Source organism: Pteronotus mesoamericanus, unplaced genomic scaffold (genome assembly GCF_021234165.1).
Source record: "Pteronotus mesoamericanus isolate MK-2021 breed Mesoamerican mustached bat unplaced genomic scaffold, CSHL_Meso_final contig_26, whole genome shotgun sequence".
Lineage (NCBI taxonomy): Eukaryota > Metazoa > Chordata > Mammalia > Chiroptera > Mormoopidae > Pteronotus > Pteronotus mesoamericanus.
Genome location: NW_026555109.1, coordinates 11,625,073 through 11,645,491, shown reverse-complemented (window position 1 = coordinate 11,645,491; position 20,419 = coordinate 11,625,073). Strand labels below are relative to the sequence as shown.

Genomic DNA, 20,419 nt, shown 5'->3' with positions numbered 1-20,419 from the left:
CTTTAGATGCAGAAAACAGCTGTTTTGGTATTAAACTATCATAAATAAAAGTAATATAGCTCGTTAGGAAGAAGTCAAGAGCTTGATCCCTAGAATCTGACTGCTTTGGATGAGTGACATGGAACAGGTCACACTACTGCACCCTGACTCAGTGTCCGCATCTGTAGAGGGTTCACAGTGATATCCCCCTCCACCGAGTAGTTCTAAAGACTAAAGATACTCAGCATAATGCCAGGTACATAATAAACACTGAATGTCAACTGCTATCATCATTATCTTATCATTACACAACCAGAAATTAATCATGAAGGATAGAACAGGGTTCCTTTGAGTGGGGTTTGGAGTTCAGCAATATCAGGTCATCTGAGGTCCTTTATTGAGAATGTAGATAGCACAGTTCCTGTCATATTTCATAACCACTAAATTATAATCTCTGGGGGTGGGAACGGGAAAGCTTCATCCTTCATGAACTAAAATTAGAATACCACAGTTACCAAGTGAGATAATAATTTGGTTTTATGGCTTGTGTGTGTGTGTCCACACAACTGCTTACTAATAGTTCATTTGCAAGTATAAATTTAACGGTTACTAAAAATGAATTTGCATTAAGAATTTCCTTTACAAATGGTCTAGCCTTAAGATTTGTGAGTAAAAACCCTTGCAAATACTTGACAATGTCAGTGAGATGGGGTCAGGTGAACATTCTGTGGTCACAGATCATCTTTAGGGAAAGTCTTCATGTTCTAATGGTAATTTAAGGGTCAAATGTCACATTCTAAGCTGTCTCACCATTTTATAAACTTGACTCTCATCTGAGCTACTGTGCAATGACCTAGGGACTTGTGTTATTTTAAGTTCTGTTAGGAGATGAAAATTTTCTTGACAAAATATTTTCCCTTTGACGTTGTTGCTAAGGCATGTTGGGTGACTTTTAATTCACCATTTAGACCAGGACACAGATTATTTGGCCCCATTTTCATAGAGAACAAGATACCTGCATAATTAATCTATGAGAAAAAAAGAAATGAGGAGCTTGTTCAATCAGAAAACATTTGTATTTTTGTGTGTACATATACATTGTATTCCATTTCTTCCAGTGTGATTTTGCCTAGTTTCAGAGCAAACTGTGCCTGTCACAGGTCATAAAGGATGCCTAAATAAAGGCCGGATAGCTGGCTGGTGGCCGGCTCCATACATGAGTGAATGTAGTATCAATTTACAACCAGCTACGAATTGGACAATAAGAGCTTCTACTGAACTGATATACTGCAACCTTATTTGATGGGTGTGTGTGTGCGTGTGTGCGTGTGTGTGTGTGTGTGTGTGTGTGTGTGTGGTGGGAGAGAAGCCCATCCCATCTTTACTCACTGGACAGCATTCGACTGGTATAATGCCACTTAAATGTCCTTCCAGACCCTTCTCCATTCCCAGTCAGTGTTAGCCCCTCTGCTCTGTTCTATACCTGTTCTCTTGGCTATTACTCTGCTTATCTCATAATTTATTTGCTAATTTATCTCCCCCACTGGCCTCTTCAGGGAAGAGCCAAAAACATGAAATGCACTTAGTTAATACATGCTAAATGTGCAAATGCATCATAAATTGTGAAACATGCAGTCATGTTCTCCTGTTACATCCAGGAACATATTCTCAGGGCAGTGTTCACAAAAGACCTAATTTCTATCAAACTTCAGGTAATAGAAAATCTTATAAAGGGAGTTCTGCTAAAAAAAACATGTGTCAAACCAAATCTGACAAATCTCAAGGGGACATCATGAACCTTGCCAAAATGTACTCCTTTTGATTTATTGATAGGAAGCTAATTCTGTTTTAAGGAAAGCAGCATGAATAAATATATTTCTAGAACATGTATTCATTTTTTCAATAAGTATTTACTGAGTGCCTACTATGTGACAAGTGCTGTCTAGAATAAAGATATAAATAAGACAGTAAAAAAGAAAAGAAACAAATGTCATTTCCAAGTTAAGCTCTACAGCTGAACTATTCTTGTATCTATACATACAAACTGGATTTTGTTGAGAATGGAGCTGTATGGCAATGAAAAAAAAAATGAGCCCTGAGATGTTCTATGTAAGAAATGGGCTGCTGGAGTCCGAAGGGAGGGTGGCTGCGGAGGTCACATCACAGAGTAAAATGATAAAGGATACAGTTGTCCCAGAAAAACCTGTCTTTTGCCATTTCACCATCCAGTTATCACCTTGTTTGGGAGAAAACCTGCACGTTCGATTTAGAGAATCAACTCTTCTCTCCAGAAAGGGACTTGGTACTGGGAACTTTCTAGTAATGAGAAAGTGAAGCCAGGCCCCTATGCTTCCTTTTCTAGTCACTATTTGCAAAGAACAACCCCAGACTTTCAAAAAATAGTGCTTTCAAACAGTTGGCTCTAGCTTGTTAATAGTTTGCAAACAAGCATTAAAATTTACTGGCCCATAAAAGTGTTTCAAGATTTTCAGGTACAAAGGTAGTAAAAAAAAAATAAGCCCTTTCTCTTGCCTCTCTTTATGACCATATGTTTATTGTATTAAAACCTATGGGAAAGGCATGTGTTAATAAGAACAGGACTGGCTGCAAAGATTAAGATTTTAATCTAATTATTAAGACTGTGATCTAATTATTGGTTTCTCTACGATTCTGGGCCTTCATTCTCCAATCAGATCCCTTTTCACTCTGTTACCTTCTGAACTGATTAGTGGCTTCATTTGTAAAAGGAAAGAACTTGAACTTATTTTTAATAGGCCAAAAGGAATGGCTTAGATAATAAATTGACCTCAGTTGTCATCTTCATTCTTATGAAAAATGGGTTCACAGGGCATTTTAAGCTGTGATCAAATTTTCTTCTTCACTTTTGCAGAAGAAAAATAAATTTGTGACCTCTTACTAGGTGCAAAATACTCAGTACAGCGGGTCCTTGAATAATGTTTCCTGAAGCGTGGTTTTTTTAGTTGATGAGATACCATGGGAATTTAACTCTTGTTTACATCAACTGGCCTATGGTAAAATCGATTGCATTACACCTTGTTTCACTTAATGTCAGAGAATCTATGGGTGACATTAAGTGAGGACCTACTGGTAAAAAAATGAAGCTGTAAGGATCAGGGCTGTCTGACAGAACTTTGTGCGATAATGGGAAATTCCACATCTGTGGCTGCTGAGTACTTAGAATGTGACTAAAGACTGAAGAACTGAAGTTTAAATTTTACTTAGTTTAATTACCTCAAATTTAAATAGCCAGAAGTTACTAGAAGCTACTGCACAGGACACCTTCAACTGCTGTCACAATGGCATAAAGGGGACCAGAGCCACTGCCGATGGCTGGTTTGTCACAAACAGTGTTGCCACCTTTGTGATTATGGATTAAAAATCCAGAGCAGTGACGGCTTGAGTGACTGAGAGCCACTATTGGCCCCTGAATCCTAATGCTACAAAAACCAACTAGCACACCAGCCTGATCTGACCATGCAGATTAATTTTTTTATTCTTAGATATATACTTGGAGCACATTCCAAAATGCAGGAACTCATCTGCAGCCACTGGAGATAGGGCGGTGATGGTAAAGTCATCAGGACTGGAAATCATGAAATGTAAAAAGGAGTAAGTAATGTAGACAGGAAAAAAGAAACGTATTTATGGATTGGCTCTTTTACAGGCCTCCAAAGTATGAGTTCACTGGGGTGTGATCTGTTGGGGAAGACACCTACAGGCACCTTGCTCAAATGTGAGCTGAAATTCGTTTCCACTTAAATTTTACATAAAAACCTTGCAAGTCTAACAAATCATCATGTCATGTACTTTATAGAGAAAATCTTGAGACACTTGGGATTCCTCACAATAGTAAGGAGATTCAGAATTTTACAACTGTGGTCTTGCATTTTCTTCATTCATCTTTTTTCCTATCATTTTATTTTATCTACATTTTTATCTCCTATGATTTCTGAATAATTTTTTCTTAATTGACACTTGTTTGCTGCTCTTGTGAGAGACCTCCACTTAATCCTCAATATTTTGTTTCTCTCTTTTCAAAACAGTATGACTACTTGGCACCTGGTTCCTCCAAAATCTCAGCTTCAGTGCAATTGGTCTCTTATATGCACATAAAGGGAAGAAATTTTAGACTTTACAGGCTATCCTGAGGCCTACTTATTCAAATTCGTAGAGCTTGTTTGCAGTGTTCAAATTTGGATGGACTCTGTCTTAGATACACTGCAATTTTCGATCTTGTTTGGTATTGTTTTTTCACTTTCTGATGCTATTTTGAGTCATCATACCTCCCCATCTCATTAGTCTTAGACTGTTAAATATTATTCTTCCTCTTCCCATACACTAAAAAAAATATTTCCTTCATATTTCAGTCACAACTTTTTGAAATTTGGACCACAAATCCAGTGCAGAGGTCTAAAAGTAATTATGGTGGAAATGTGATTTATTCTAATTTCTCAGAAAATGTCCTTATGGTTTCTTTAGAGTAAAAGCCTCTTCTAGTTTGTATACATTTGGAGAATGCCTTGTTTCTATGGAGGTCTTGTAATCACCTGAAGAGTCTCCTCTAGATGATTTCCCTAATGTCATTTTTTACCTTCTGTTGTCCTTATTACCATGACACTAAAGATACACACTTGGACTCTTCTCCCCAAAGTTATAAATTTTGCCTACATCTTTATGTATTATTGTAGTATGACTCATACATTATGACAGCAACATTTTTTTAAACTAAAAACTCTCCTAAAAATCTATTTCTAAAAGCAACTGACAAAAAGCATCTTTGACAATAACCAGGGCATACTCATTGCTCCAGGATCCCAGGCTATGAACTTTTCCACCATCTTCCTTGGAGTCAGCCATCTACTCCCAAAGATGAGCTTATGGCTTTCCTGTGCTTTTTAAGTTCATTTACTTATTGAAGGAATTGTATTCTATCTTATGTTAAGATAATATTTTTCTAGTGAAACCTACACAGCCATTTTATTTAGAATTTCAACTACCCTACCCTGCACTACTACCTCTTACCATATTTATTTTTCTCTGCAGCAACATCTTCCAAGATACTTAATGTATTTGCTTGTTTACTATGTTTACCATTTGTCTTCCCCTACTAGAACATAAACTCCACAAGGGAAGGTAATTTTGTCTGTTTCATTGATTGCACATCCCCCTGGCCTAGAATAAGGCCTAACTTTCAGGAGGTGATAAATAAAATACGTAAAATTAGCAAATGGTCTGCAGAGAAGTGCTTCTGCTATTTTTTCCCCATTCTAAAAATTAATAATTAAGCAATAATACTCACATGAGCTCATTTACGAGACATCTGATTAAGGTGTGATTTTCCCATTGTGCATACATAATTCTAGACCACCAATCTTTTATTATCTAGTCCCAAAAATTTCTCTAACTGAATCCTGCCATATCATGACTCATCTGAGTGAATCATTTCACTTAGTACTTAATAAAGCAAGCTTAATTTTTAATTAGACTGTGATAATAGGGAAGCCAGATAACTTGTTTTAGGTTTTTAATAGTAAAAGTTTACATGGACCGGTGACCAACTTTCTGAATTGCTCTGGTTTGAGGCTCCTCATTCAATGTGGAAGTGGGAACAGGAGTTAAGGAAATGATATATAAGTAGCTTTTTCCTAAGAGGCTTAGAGATTTGAATACATATTATTTATATTTAATGATTAAAGACCCACTGGCAAGCAAACAATTGGATTTATTCCTATTAAAAATATATTAAGGTAGCAATTCTGCCACGGGGCACTCAAAACCAAAAGTCTGTGCATCAATAACCCAACAAGCCGGTTTCCTCCTTCCCTGTGGCTAACCTTCAGTCGATGACTCCTTGGCTGCAGCCCATAGGCAGGCGCTCACAGCCTCATAGGAGGCACTCAGCCGTGTGGTGGGGTCCCTCTTTGGCTTGGGTGGAGGCTGTTTCCGTGGTGATGGGAGGCCACTGCTGTCATCCAGGCTGAACACAGAGTGCAGAGAAGGAGACCGGGTGGATGGGCCAGCGAGGGACTGTACCAGGCTGTCCACAGCCATGGGGACCGGGACAGAGCTGCAGTGGAAATGCCGGGGTCCACCCTTGTCTTCAGTTCTTCAGGGGAACAAAACACAAACAGCACCCCACCAGAGAGGCCCAGATGCATAATTCAGAGGTAAACAATGAACCTGCTCAACCAGATATCATCAAGGCTTTTTGGTAAACAACTTTCCCCACTGAAGCTGAAGGATGCGCAGCACTCTGGTAACCAGCACATCCAGAGAAAGCTGCCCCATCCTTCTGGCCCCTGCTTTATAATAAATGAGCACGTTGGAGATTCATCATTATTACTTAAAAAAAAAACACCTCACACAAATGCAACACTTCTTAAGGAGTGCTACATTTTCTATCAGGCATTCACTGAATGAATTTTTCACACTCTGATTATTAAGCAAATCAAAAAACCAGAATTTCAATCTGAATGATAATTTCTGGAGACTCCATCTTTATAGAGAGTTACTGATGCATCAAATGCAAGGAGTTCATCACCACTTCCCCTTGCAAAAGAGTATGTATTTAAAACTACCAAAGATTTACATTTTTTCTCTCTTTTTTCTCCTTAGCATTTAAACCCCATTGGCAATTATTTAATTATGTGCAGAATTATTATTTTTCTCCTGTTCCTCCATCTGGTTGTCCAATGCCAAGTGAACTGCTGGTATTCAGTAAATAAATAGACAAATACTTCTTCACTTAATTTTATATCAGGCAAATAAACACATAATCAAATTGAGAAATTGGGGTGGCTGTTTAGCTCCAGCAGAGAAAATAACAAACATTATTCTGGAAGTTGTATAAAATTAATAGTTATCTGGTTTATAAAAATTCCTTCTGGCTTCACATGTCAATGTAATCATGTACTACTGAGATGCCAATGCATTCATTTCACAAGGAGTCTCCGAGCATTTGTTTTTATAATTATATCTTTCTGTGGCACAGCACCAACAGGGCTGGGATCTACTGCAAGGCAGAGCCAGACGCCCATGTAGAAAATGAACTAGCTGAAGATGAAAGCATGGCACTCAGTGGGTAATTTGTTTTCCCTGTAATGTTTAATTACAGTTTTCCATACAGAGGGATTTTTTTTTGGTATTTAATCACTAAGATATTTGAAGCTAATTAGTGAGAGACACATCACCATTTCCACTTTAATAAAGACCCATTTGACATAGGCAGTCAAGGCCAAGAGCAATCATTTTTCAGTGAGGAACAACTAGGTGTTACCAAGTTCCTATGAAAAAACAAGCATCTCCTTGACACTGAATTAGGATCTAAGGGACCCCTGTCCTCACTCTTCCAGGGAGAGTTATTGTGAATGACAGGTATCCTCATCATTCATGGAAAGGAAGAGGAATAAAATGGAGAAGGATGAGGTTATCCCTACATTTCTATTTCAAGTTCAGCCCCTAAAGTGAACTTTAAAATAAGAGGCTCTCCCCAAATGGGGCCCTTATTAGCAAAGAAAATGAGACAGTTTACTAAGGAAAATATCTATACCATTTATTGACTTCACTACTTTTATGTTTTGACAGTGGCTTCTCCATTTTTTTGGTCATATTTCCAAAGTTAGTATGAGTCAGCCTTATATACATGGCACTTGTCTAAAGATGTTGGCAACACAGTTAAGACAGAAATACTTGATGCCTTAAAATCTTGTGCCTGAGATGAGAAGCAATGTAAGCATTGTAAGTGAAGCAATAATTATTTCATATGACTAAACTAACACATATAACATTTATTTCATGAAAAGAAAGCAGAGGAAAAGCATCCTCTTAGATTGTTATGAGGTTTCAAATAAACCATGCATGCATACATGCCAGTTCCCATAATTACTGTCATATATGATTGAACTTTACATTAAGGCCTATCAAAACTTTGATTCACTAGGTCGATTGCATAGATAATTAAAGTTGTATACTATCTGCCTTTACCTTTTGACTCCTTCCTCTTGTTTGCTCCTTGTTTCCAACTTCTCTTTGTGGTAAGTAGTATTCATTTCATTCCGGACCCGGTCATTTTCACGGGCAATGTCTGAAGCATTTTGAATGACCAGGGCATCATAGGTCTTTAGTCCCATATCCTCTGTAATCTGCAGGAAGCTGTTGATGGACGTGACCTCTTGCTGTCTGATACTTCTTTTATGAAGCAAGTGCTGGCGTGCCAGAAATCCTCTTATAACTTTCACATAAAAGAACACAATCAGGGGTCAAGGAGAGAATAAAAGCAGAAAAACCCAGATGCATACAAACAGAAGTCACAATATATTTATGTCTGAGCAGCTACAGAATAAGATATTTAACTCAGAATAAGAATTTATTAAAACATTCTAATCTCACATTAAAAAGGATTTCTAAATTCAGTCATGATAACACTAAAGATGCAAATCCTTAAATGAGATTGTGCAGGTAATATTTCAATAAGGTTTCCACACGTTTTTGGTTTGAGAGGATGGGCATTGATCGATTGGACTAAACTCAATGAAAAAAACTAGGTCCAAACCCCAGAAATTTGGGTGTGTGGCTCTAACCAGATCATTTTGGGACACACTCATTATCTTTCATTATATAAGATTATAACAGAAATGCTGAGGCTCCTGGAATTGGTTATCTTTGAAAATATCATGCACATATTATTAATAGGACTGTGGGTTAACTCCTAGAAAAACTAACACTGCATTTAAGACTCTTGGAAGAGATTGTGTAGAAATATAGGGCATCCTTTCTGCTCTCTAGGGAAGCAGGGTTAGAAAATGTGTAAAAATTGGAGGAAACAAGGGAGTAAACACATTTTGAAATTGCTAATATGTCAGCACATATGTAAGACTTGAAAATAAAAGCAGTGAGCATGATTTAAAGGCACTTTCATATGTTAGGAACACTATTCCATCATGTAGCGCCCCAACTCAAGGATAATTAATATACCATAATCTCCATTTTGTAGACAAAGAAAGAGAAGCTAAATGAGGTCTTATAACAGTGTGTAAGCCTTATTATAAGATATATGTTCATGGTGTCATTCAGGTTAAGGATTTTTGTCTTTAGGGTAATCATCACTGAATTTAGACATCCCTATTTAATATATTAGATTAGAATGTTTTAGTAAATTCTTTTTCTGGGTTAAATGTACCTTCCTCCATATAAACACAACCAATGAATAGAAGAGCCAGGATTCAAATCTCTAATCATCAGGTCAAGCTCATTCCCTTAGCTTCCAACAAAATGGACGTTATCTGTAGCTCTGCCGAGCGCTGATCGCCAACAGGGCCATCAGAGGTAGCATGTTTGCACTCAGTCTAAGGAAGAACTTTGTCACACTGAGCATAGGGTCTAAAGGGATCAGGCTGTTTTCTCAGAATGGGACTCTGTTCCTAGCTCCTGAGCATGTTCATGAGAGAAAATTGGGCCTGCTCGTGGGTGCTGTGCACAAGGTGCAGGGAGAGGAATTACCATTTGTGCCTTTTGATTCTGGGATGCCACCCCTTCCAATTCTAAGTCTCTAAGATTGGATGGAATTGTTCAGATTATAAAATGATCTATACTTTCAATGAAAACCAATGTATGTAGCAAACACTTTATTTTCGTCTATGGGGGAGGGAAAAAAAGGGGCTGTGAAATATTGAGTGCTTTAAAAATAATCCGTGGCTATAGAATAACAATATGTGCATTATCTGTGATACTCATCTGATGCCTTTTCTTGATTACAAGGTGGAAAGCTGAGCACAGCTTTCCAGAGTTATGGCTTCAGAGGCAAGTAATATATGCAGATATCTAAAATGCTTAAGGCTTTTCTTCAGATGGCAATACTAAGTGTTCAGTTACTTTAGAATGCAGTGGTATTGAATTAACTGTAAAACAGTCATGCTGAACTAATCTAAAGGGGGAAAAATTTAAACAACAAAAGGTACAATCAGACTTCCAGGAAGACAAAATATGGAATAAATGCAGAAGTGTTAACCATGTGACAGGCACATTGAGAGAGAGAAGCAGAATTCAAATTGACTAGTTCCCTTGCTAATTCTGTCACATTTAAAAAAAACAACAACAACAACAACAACAAAAAACAACCCAGACATTGACTTTTAGAAGGGTGAAGGTGAAAGTATATTCAAATGTTTAATCTCTTGGAATAAAAAGAAGATTAATGTGGATATGCCAGACTTCTTGTGACCTCTGACTACAGCAGAGCTATTCACTGGATTCACATTCACCCGGGAATCTATTGTCCCACATTCAGAGGACTTCATTTTCTCACATTTCATACTAGAACCTTTTCAAATTTTTTTTTAATTAATTTATTTACTTTTTAAATACATTTGTCTCTGCCTTCCCCCCACCTCTTTCCCTTGCCCCCTCCCACCTTCCCTCCCTCAGCTCTTCCCCTTTGGTTTTGTCCATGAGTCCTTGCTATATGTTCCTTGACTTTCCCCTTCCCTTCCCTTCAAATTCTTTAAAAATGTTATACCAGTTGCTAAAAGTCAGTACTTTTAATAAGGGACAACTAATAAAAATAAATTTGCTACAAACATATAGATACTTATTCTCTTTCTGACAAATTTAAAAGACCGCTTTTATAATATCTACAATTTTCAGATTTTAAGTTTCATCCAAGACAAAATGAACACATATAATCAGAGAGCAATATTTGTTCAGAATAATTTGAAATTAAAATGATTAAATTTAAGATGAAGAGTTAGAGCTTTCTTCCTCCAACAAAGAAAAAAATGAGAACTCTTGAAAAACTATAAATGACACAAGATTATAGAAATTTTGAGTAAATTTTATAGTAGTAAAAAGTACTGAAGGAAGTATTCCAAGAGATATAAAAATAGAAATCAATAATTAATACTTTGCATTTAAGAGCCTATACTTTTAAAAATGCTTTTATATCCTTTATTTAATTTATACAATATGAAAGTATGGTTTTTCATCTTGATGCCATATTTTGGACCATTCTCAATTTTTATCTTTTGAGGTGAAGAGAAAACTAGAGTTCTCCTCATCTCTTCTGTTTCAGATCAGGAGGGCACAGCAACTTAATATTTGGAATTGTGTAGAAGAGAACTATCTAGTGAGCAGCCCAGATGGAAGACAGGGTACACATTCCTCTAATTATATTTAAGGAAAATTTCCAGGAGAATTTGATACCCCATTCTATGTAGATATAACATGATATTAAATGGATTCTCAGTTGACTCTACAGTTCGGTGATTTTAAGACTGGTCTTGTAAATGGGATTCTTCCTATTCCAATTTCAGCTGAGGCTGTAAATGCAGATTCTGATTCAGGAGATCTGGGCTGGTGCCTGAGATTCTGCATTTTTAACCATGCCTAGGTGGTGCTGGGGCTGCAGGCGATCAGATCACATGGTCGATTGTCAGGGCTGACCACGTAAGCAAGGAACTGCACAGGCGTGGTCCAGAACAGACCTGTGGCCCCAGCCTTTCTCCACTCTGATGAAGGACGAAATCAAAGAGATCAGATTATCATCACCCTCAGAGAGGCCATGGTTGCTGAGAGTCTCTGTGTCTTCTCCCATCATCCCTGACCTCCAGGCTAGTGAAAATGGCTTCAGGGGACCTCCTAGAGAAACTCACTGTGTGACTCTGAAGTTTGGGCGTTTAGAAGACACGGTGGACCATCAGCCCTGAGAAGCCCTGATGCGTCAGTGGTTGATGTCAGGCACTAAATTCTGGGCGGCTGCGCTGAGAGAAGTTGCACCTGTCAGGGTTACAGAGTGTGGTTCTCTAGTGCCAAACTGGGTTTTTAAGACACAGACATGTGCTTCGAGTCATTTAAAGAGATTTCTTGGAGGGCATCGAGGTCTGGGCTGGGCAGGGAGGATAAGTGACTGTCTAAAGGAGGGGTCTTGCCAGTTCTCAGGTAGATAGTGCAGATAAGTGCTTAAATGTGCCCACATAGTCAAACAGCTACTGAATATCTGTTTGCCCCACCAGAGGAACCCAAGGCCAGATCATACTCATTATGGTCAGACAGAAGAGCTGCTCTGTGTTGTCACTTCTCCCCCGCCCTTCGTCAGCTCTGGAGGGTCAGAGGGCATGCAGGTACCTGAGTAGGCAGGAGTGAGAACCATGTCCACTGCCCACCTATGGGGCCTGGGAGGTCCAAGAGGGATGGTTTTACTTAGAATGAGGTATTAGAACTTTGAGCATTATTTGAACTAAACTTGCTAAATTTTGAATGAGATTGTATCATCAGAAAATGATGAGACATTGGAGATTTACTGAGGGACATGCCTGAGTGAGGCCACAGGGGTTCATGTGGATGGAGGTTCGAACAGAATAAAACTGATTTCTGCATCCTATGAGTTGTCTTGGCTTCTTTTGAACAGTTTCAAATATATCAGAGAGCTAAGCTCATTACAAAAAGTTCCACCAAACACTAACATACAGAGTAATTTCCCTTTTAATTTTCTTTGAAATTATATTTATAATATACAAATATAATTAAATTATTAAGAAAATTAGAAATTAAAAATCTATTAAGTATATTTGTTTTATGTGAGGCACAGTCATGATTTTTAATATATACCCATTTTTTATGGTCACTTGGGTTTTGATACAAAAAAATTTTAACCAGAACCTCTCTCAAAGTTAACATGAAAAAAAAATGTTATCTGCTATCAAAGATAACACTCCAGATACTATCATTGCTTCACAAAAGAAAAATGAAGTCAAGGACTTTTCTACAGCATATGCGGAATCACATAAAACATTATCTGGCTAATTGGCCTTTTCGGTCCTCCAAACTTGAACATACCAATGGTACTGTCTGAACTGGCCTAGGAATCCGGCTCCATGGCTGGGCCTAAGTGCCCTCTTTGGGGGGGGTTCCCACTGTGGGTTCAAAGGCACACTCTTCTTGTCCGTATCAATGATGGTGAATATTTTTGAGGTAGAGGGTGCATAAATCATAGGATATGAATATCCCTGCTTCCAAATAGTGATTTGGATGAAAATTTGCTATAAAATATCAGATGAAATGACTACCAAATAAAGTATGAGCAGTATAATGACTGTATACACTGAAAACAGGTAAAGAACAAACTGAGCCATAGTATCCTAAATCCCTGAAAACTGTTTGCCCAAAAATCACATCACAGAATAGATGGAGTAGTCCACTCTAATGCAGATCCCACTGACATTTAACTTGGGAGTGAACTAAATTATTTTGTATTCCATAACTCAAAAAGGTACAGATATGTTAGTGTATACGGTTACCTTTCTGACAGATGATAATTTTTCTCTGCAGCTGTAGGCACAAATCATTCAGCTGGTTGGCATGCCAGTATTTTAGAAACACTTTTCGAACTCCCATCTAAAACATAAATAGCGGGGAAACATTTAACAGCATGAAGATGCCAAAATAATGATGAGTAAACCATCAGGCAAGAGATTTTTCCAGAAGACAATTAGAAGAAACAAAGCTAACAAAATTAATTCCAGTATATCTTTCTTATTATTTTTAACACTATTACATTTAATTGCAATCCCAAAGGCTTTGTTCTGATAAGCATCTTTGCTGTGTGTACCCATTGTCACCAATGTTTCCAAATACCCACACACTACAGTTGCAGTTGTACCATGTAGTGAAAATACTGACTGGCTTTGACTTCTCATCAAAAGATAATAGCATATCCATGAATGAATTCTCACACTCTAGAGCCAGACAGCTATCACTCCTTCGCGATCCTTTTCTTTCCTCACGCACAGCAGGGAGGTTAAGTTTAAAGGAAAATAAACAAACAAAAACCAGAACAAAACATACAGTGGACACACAAAATTGTTTCATGTCAATTAATTTTCTACTACATTGTATATTATTATAAATTGAACATATACAACTGCACTTATAGAACTGTAACTTCAAAGTAAAAAGTTATGTATGAGCAATAATCTTCTAGAAGTTTGTATAAACAATAGTATACAATGAACATTCTTCTCTAGACTTCTTAAATTTCATCATGTCACCAAATTAGTTTCTACAAAAGCATTAGTGGTATACAAGATAGTCTGAACATGCTGCTATCAATGAAGAGAGCTACCGAAGAAAATTCTTAAAAACACGTAACAATAAGCTATGCTCCTACATTTAAAAATTTTTTTCTTATATGTTGTTCTTATTTTCTAAATTCACAGAGCTGTGGTAGGTGTGAGGAATGCCTTTATGACGTAAGTGCTCACAATCTCTTAGGGGAAGCAGACGCAAGCAGTTGCAGAAAAGCCTGGTAAATACTAACATGAAGTGCCATGGGAGCTCTGAGGTGATATTCTGTTAGATAAAGAAGAAATATTGCTTAGGCAAACCTTATAATATGTTCATAATCATATTCTCAGCACTTGAGACAAACACTGTTAAAATGAGAGGAATACTAACACGTGTGCTCCCAAGCATGAACTGGTGACATTAAAATGATAACACCACAGAGCCTACGACATACATCACAATGACACCGAAGCTTGCATGTATACACACACCATTAGGTATTGGAAAGGTTTATAGGTCAGACTTATCTTCAGAGTGCTTGGCCAGAGGCAGTTTATGAACCTTTTCATATGGAAACTGAGTTTACTACAAACATATTTTGTCACTTCCCATCTTTCCTTCTAACTCTCCCCTCAGCCATGTTATCTTAATGAAACACAGTTTTGCAAGGGATTGGGGCCTGAATCCTGCACTGTGGCAGGCAGGCTAGTTAGATCAACATCAACAGGAAAAGCTCTTGACTTCTGTCCAGTTCAAGGCCTCTGGTTGACTGGATGTTCTTCTTCATTTAGTTTTTGTTAGTTGGTTGAAATTTGAGACATTTGCCTGGGTGGGTGGCTACAGAGAGTTGTTACTTCTTTCCCCATTGTATTGCTATTCTCTCTCCCTAGTTATTTTCCATAATTCACAGTCTTTTTTCCCCCTTCCAGACTGTTGACTTATTTTGGCAATCAACAGGAAGAACAGTTGGTACTGTCTGTGAGTACTGCAGAACAAATCTGTGAGACAGGCATCGGGAAGGAGGGAGCATGTCATCTTTCTGCTCATCTCTGACTGTGGTATGTTACTCATTGTGGGAAACTAAATCCCAAAAGCAAAATTCAAAATGATTTTCAAAATGAAACTCTAAAACAGTGATAGCCAGCAATACTTCACAATGGGTGGTGGGTTCAATAGTGATCATTAGGGGAACTAATATATGGAAGAACACAGGGGGAAAAGACCTAGGGAATGTAAACAGGAGAATCGGATTCTAGTTCCACCGCTGGTCAGTAAGAGAGAAGACAGATGACTGAGATCTCTTGCAGTGACATTTCTAACAGCCACTCAAAAAAAAAAAAAAACAAATTATTTTATCTTGAGAATTCTGCTAGATTTTAGAGATACAAAGGAGGTCCCTCTCTTCAAGGAGCTCATAGTTTACTCAGGAAAAATCAGCACTGAGCAAATCCAGCAACAACTCATGCCCAGTGTGATGATAAGAGTTGTGTTGATCAAGACACATCAAGAGTTGTGTGATGATAAGGACCATCAGAGGAGGAGGTGATCAAGTTGAAATCAGGTAGGATTCACTAAGAAGCATGTTAATTGAAGCAATGTAGTCTTGAAGGATATGCAGGAAATTTCCCAGGTTCTCTAGAAATGGAGGAAAAAGATGAATGCGTGGCAGAAAAACCAGCATATGAAAGGCAAAGAGCAGAAAATGACAATCAATCTCGGGGTACAGCTGTGTGAAGAATGATGATAGAAGAGGCTGCACATGTAGCTGGTGGCCAAATTGTGAAGAGTATTCCAGAAAAACATGGACATCTTTCTATATGCAATGTGGTTAAAGTGAAAGTATGAAAGGGGATAAGATCTAAATTTTATAAAAATAATTTTTGAAACTGTATTTGAAATCTATATGGTTCTTTGTTAAAACTGTCTAGAGAATGGATTGTTGGGCTTGCCTGTGGGAAGTAGTTGGTTAGTGAGGTGGGACAATATAATGCTATCAACAATTTGGGTATGAAAAGTTATACGACCATGGTTTGTCTGTTGGCCAACCCTTATTTTGTAACTTAAACCAAACAGCATCATCATTATTAGATTTTTTATACTTATTTCTCGACTTCCAGTATGGCTATGATCACTTTCTATTTGTGTTCTCAGAGCATGCCATGAATGACTCTATTTCTCTTATTATATTACATTGCTTGTTTGCCATTTTTTATACATGTACATATATAAGCATATATATGTGTACATATATACATATATATCCACATCTACTTAAGAGTATGAAGGTATATTCTTGATCTTATAAGTGGTAGGCATGTGGGAAAGATGGACTCATATTAGAAAACCAGATGAGGAACTGTGAAGTCCTGTTATAAGATGAGTCATAGAAATAGTGATAATGTCTTCAAGGAAGGAATGATGAACAATGAAAATAGAAGTCATTCAGCAGTCTGGGAATAAGTCATGAACATCAGTCAGTAATAGAATAAATGATAGTGAAAATAAAAGTAAAAAGAATAGTGGAGTGAAAATGGTCCACAAAGTGTAGACATACAACAAGGTTGGGGAGCAATGATTCAGCTGACCCCTCTCCTCTACTGAGACAAAGGAAGTGAGGAAAAGTGAAACCTTATAACAGAGTATTGTCAGGAACTATCCAGCTTTCATTTCATATATGGAGGCTAAATTAGAAGGGGAGTAAATATGGAAGATGTAGTGGATTTCTCTCAGGATGTATTAGAGATTCTACAGGACCTGATTGCAGATAGTTGAGAAGTAGTTTGAGTGTTTCACAGGGCAGTTCCTGCTAAAAGCCATGGAATGGAATAATGGCAAGTGAGGAATAGGGTGAGAAAATGAGGCCCAGGGCATGTGTGTGGAAAGGTGGAATGTTAGGCATACACATGTAATGTTGGAAACCAGAAGGATAGGCCAGTTCTCAGAGCTCCTGGTGCGTTGTGTGTGTGTGTGTGTGTGTGTGTGTGTGTGTGTGTGTGTGTGTGTAGTTATGCCCATACAAATTCTCCCTGCAGAGGCAGAACCAAGGGCTTTGAAAGTAAGGAGTTTTCTGGCCATCTGATTCAGTGGGAGAGGCAGAGAATTAAAGTCCCATATTAAGAGTATCCTGTTAAGACACAGCTAAAGACTTCATGGAAATGGCTAGGCATTGTGCTGCCATCACATTCAGACAATTTTAAAAGTTCTTCATTTGGCTATTTGGTACACTTTACAGTTATTCAGTGGACTGATTCATTATTTCATACTCATTCATTCATTCACATTTTTTTATCATATAATTTATTTTCAGATTGGCAAGAGTTAGAAATACTCATTGAAAATGTTAACATTTGTTTGAATTTGCTGGTCTTCTGGGGTTTTCATGTTTGTAGTAAATGTTTCAGCTCTCTTGAAAGAATAAAATTAGCCTTTTAGTAGCATTTTGGATTTCTTCCTCAGAAACTATTCTGAATAATGCATTTCAGTGCTGAAGTCCTCTGGTATCACTGATGTTAAGGATTAGTGGGATATAAATCTAGAAATCTTTATCAGTAAAATCCAGACAGGATCACATGAATTCTAAATTTGCAGGAATTTTACATTATCTGTTGATCAGGTGAATAGGAGAAAAATGTTGGCCATTTCAGTTTTTCTATGAAATAAGTTTTCATGTAAAGTTATTCTGCAATTAGTGCTTTAGTCTTCTGTATCAAATCCAACAAATTAGGATTCATCCAAAGGAGACCAAATGTTTGGATCACCTACATTCTTGATGTTGGTTTTATTCTCTTATAAGAAGACATTTCTCTCTCACAAACATAGAAAAGTAGAAATTAAAACATTTTCCTACTGAGCCCTCTCCCAGTACTCTCCCTAGAAGCAGAGTGTTCTGATCTGAGATTAAAATGTTAATGTCATTCTGACTCCTGTAAAAGTAAACCATCTGTGAATTATAGTCATCGCTATTTTTATTAGAATACCATTAGGTTTTTTTTTTGAAGTGACAGATTTTAAAAGATTAAACAAAATTGTCATTGATGACTTCAAACACTTCAATTACTGATACAGTTTTCAGGGATTTTTTTTAGAGGCGCAGTCTGTGGGAGCACAGACAACAGCTGGAACGTCGGTTGTGATGGAGTGTAGGTGGTCTGGAGGCTGTACTAGAGAGAGATATTAAGAGAACCTGTAAAGATCCTCTCTTCCCTCTCCCTCCTCCTCATCACTAATTGCTGCTTCCAATCACAGAGGTACAAGGAACAGGGTTTGCTCTCCTATGGACTGCTGGAGAGACCTACACTTTCTGTTTCCATGGCAACCCCTAACCGCCCCCCCCACAGGAGATGCACATTACAGGCCTCCCTTTTTAGGGCTGTCCCCATTTGACCACCCCTCACTTTCTGGGTATGAATTAACTAACTTCAGAGTGATCTTTCTAAACTTTGATCTCATTACATTACTGTTGTGCTTAAAATTATTTAATTGTAGGTTATGACTTTCAGGATAATGTTCAAACTCTTCTGAAATGTTTATTAGGCTTTTTGTAGTATGGTTCTTTTATTTACCTATTCTCAAACCATATCATATTGTTTTTGGTTTCAAAATGGGAACTTATTTTTCTCCTCTGGCTTAACATAATCTATTTATTTTTTCCTCAATACCTTTATCTAAATTATCTCCTGAATAAGCTCCTATTCATCATTTAAAACAGATGGTTCAGTGAGAACTCTAAGTTTAGCATTTACCATGTAATAATGAATTCATTAAAATAGCATATTTATGTCATTAATGTATCTTGTACATATCTCTATAAAATGACTGATTTCCTGATTTTTGTCATTATTTGTGTATACCTACCTGAATATTCAACTTGACTGTGAAATATTTTTGTGGGCTAGGATAATGTTGGAAAAATGTAAAAGTCATAAGTTGTATATATTGAGGTAAAGGAAATAAAAGTAAATGGGATAATAAAATGAAGAAAGAAAATCAAAGGAAGTGATTTTAATGGACACTAGTTATAACATGAACTCAGGGATTTATAAAAATTCATTTAAAATAATGAAATCAAAAATTAAATTTGTTCAAACTATCTGAATTCATTCATTTTGTTAAAATGCATCTAATGTAGTTCAGGAAATAAAGACTTTTAGTATAAGACTGTTGCAAACCCAAATCTAGAATATATCTCATCCTCTAATCCTCTATCTGCTCTTCAATTTCCTGGCGAACTGCCTCTAATTTATTAATCTCCCCAAAACTGTCAATTATTCCATATCACCTGTAAGCTAAAATGTATACTTCCAGGCTTAGCATTCAAAGTCCTCCCTAATATGACCTTTATTCATTTCTCAAGGGCTAACACTTTTTATTTCTCTAAAAAGAGGTGCTATTTACTGTTATTTCAACTTCACACATGCTCCTGAGAACAGAAAATCAATGTGAAACTTCTGTAGACACTATCAAGGCTTTACAGCATTCTATACACAGAGTTCTTATTGAATGATGTTACTATTATTCTCAGTGTTATTTTAGATATATTCCTTCATATCTATATCTACAATTATTGGGGTATTTTTTTAATAATTACCATAGATTTTATTTTGAGAAATCTTTTATTGTAAGTGCTTCTTTTTTTGCTGCAAAAATGTTTAATTTCCATTATTACTAATAAAAAGTTAATCTTTAAAAATTTTAATCTTTATTGCTCTAAAACATTAGCATTATCATGATAAATATTTCCCATTTAAAGACAAGATATATAAGATCGTATTTGCATTAAAAGTAGTTACCTTCTTTCATTACAATATTAGCATTCTAATAAAAATGCCCTGGTATCTCTTAAAGTGCCTTACCATGTAAATCTGTTGCCAGTTTTATAAATAGCTTTATTGATATGATATGAATATACTGTTTCCTTTGTGTGAGTTGATGTCTTCATCACTCTCTCATCAGACTTGTTTTCTTTTCTGTTGATCTGAGAATGTCATTGTGCTCCTTTAAAATACTGTTCATTCTACTTTTACCATGGAAAACATTTTCTCTTCCTGTTATGTAATCTCTTCAAGATAGAACCAGCTCTTAAAACCCCACCATTTCCATACGCACGCTATGAAAGGTCCTTCATTCATTCCTGGTTCTATATCATTTTCACATAGCTCTTAGGTACCCTGTATCTTGTATCTTTCCTGATTTTCCTTGTCTCACATTTATTCATCCATTGATGCTATCATGTGTTTGTCTTATCCACCTATTTCTTCATCATCCCTCCATCATCCATCCATAAAGCAAATATTTCCCAGGGGCCTTCCTGATCCCAGGCCCTGTGCCAGGCTCCAGGACCACAAAGATAAACAGGATACCATCT

At 37.0% G+C, this 20,419-nt stretch overlaps 1 protein-coding gene across 2 annotated transcripts in view; it reads right to left on the bottom strand.

Moving 5' to 3' along the window:
- MYO16 (myosin XVI) overlaps positions 1 to 20,419 on the bottom strand; it is a 590,664-nt gene that overhangs the window by 71,067 nt on the left and 499,178 nt on the right. For both annotated transcript variants that reach the window (XM_054574388.1, XM_054574387.1), the window contains exons 29-31: positions 13,290 to 13,386; positions 7,984 to 8,230; positions 5,835 to 6,106 (exon numbers count right to left, since the gene is read on the bottom strand). In XM_054574388.1, the coding sequence (XP_054430363.1) occupies positions 5,835 to 6,106; positions 7,984 to 8,230; positions 13,290 to 13,386 (616 nt within the window). The remainder of the gene's footprint in view (positions 1 to 5,834; positions 6,107 to 7,983; positions 8,231 to 13,289; positions 13,387 to 20,419) is intronic.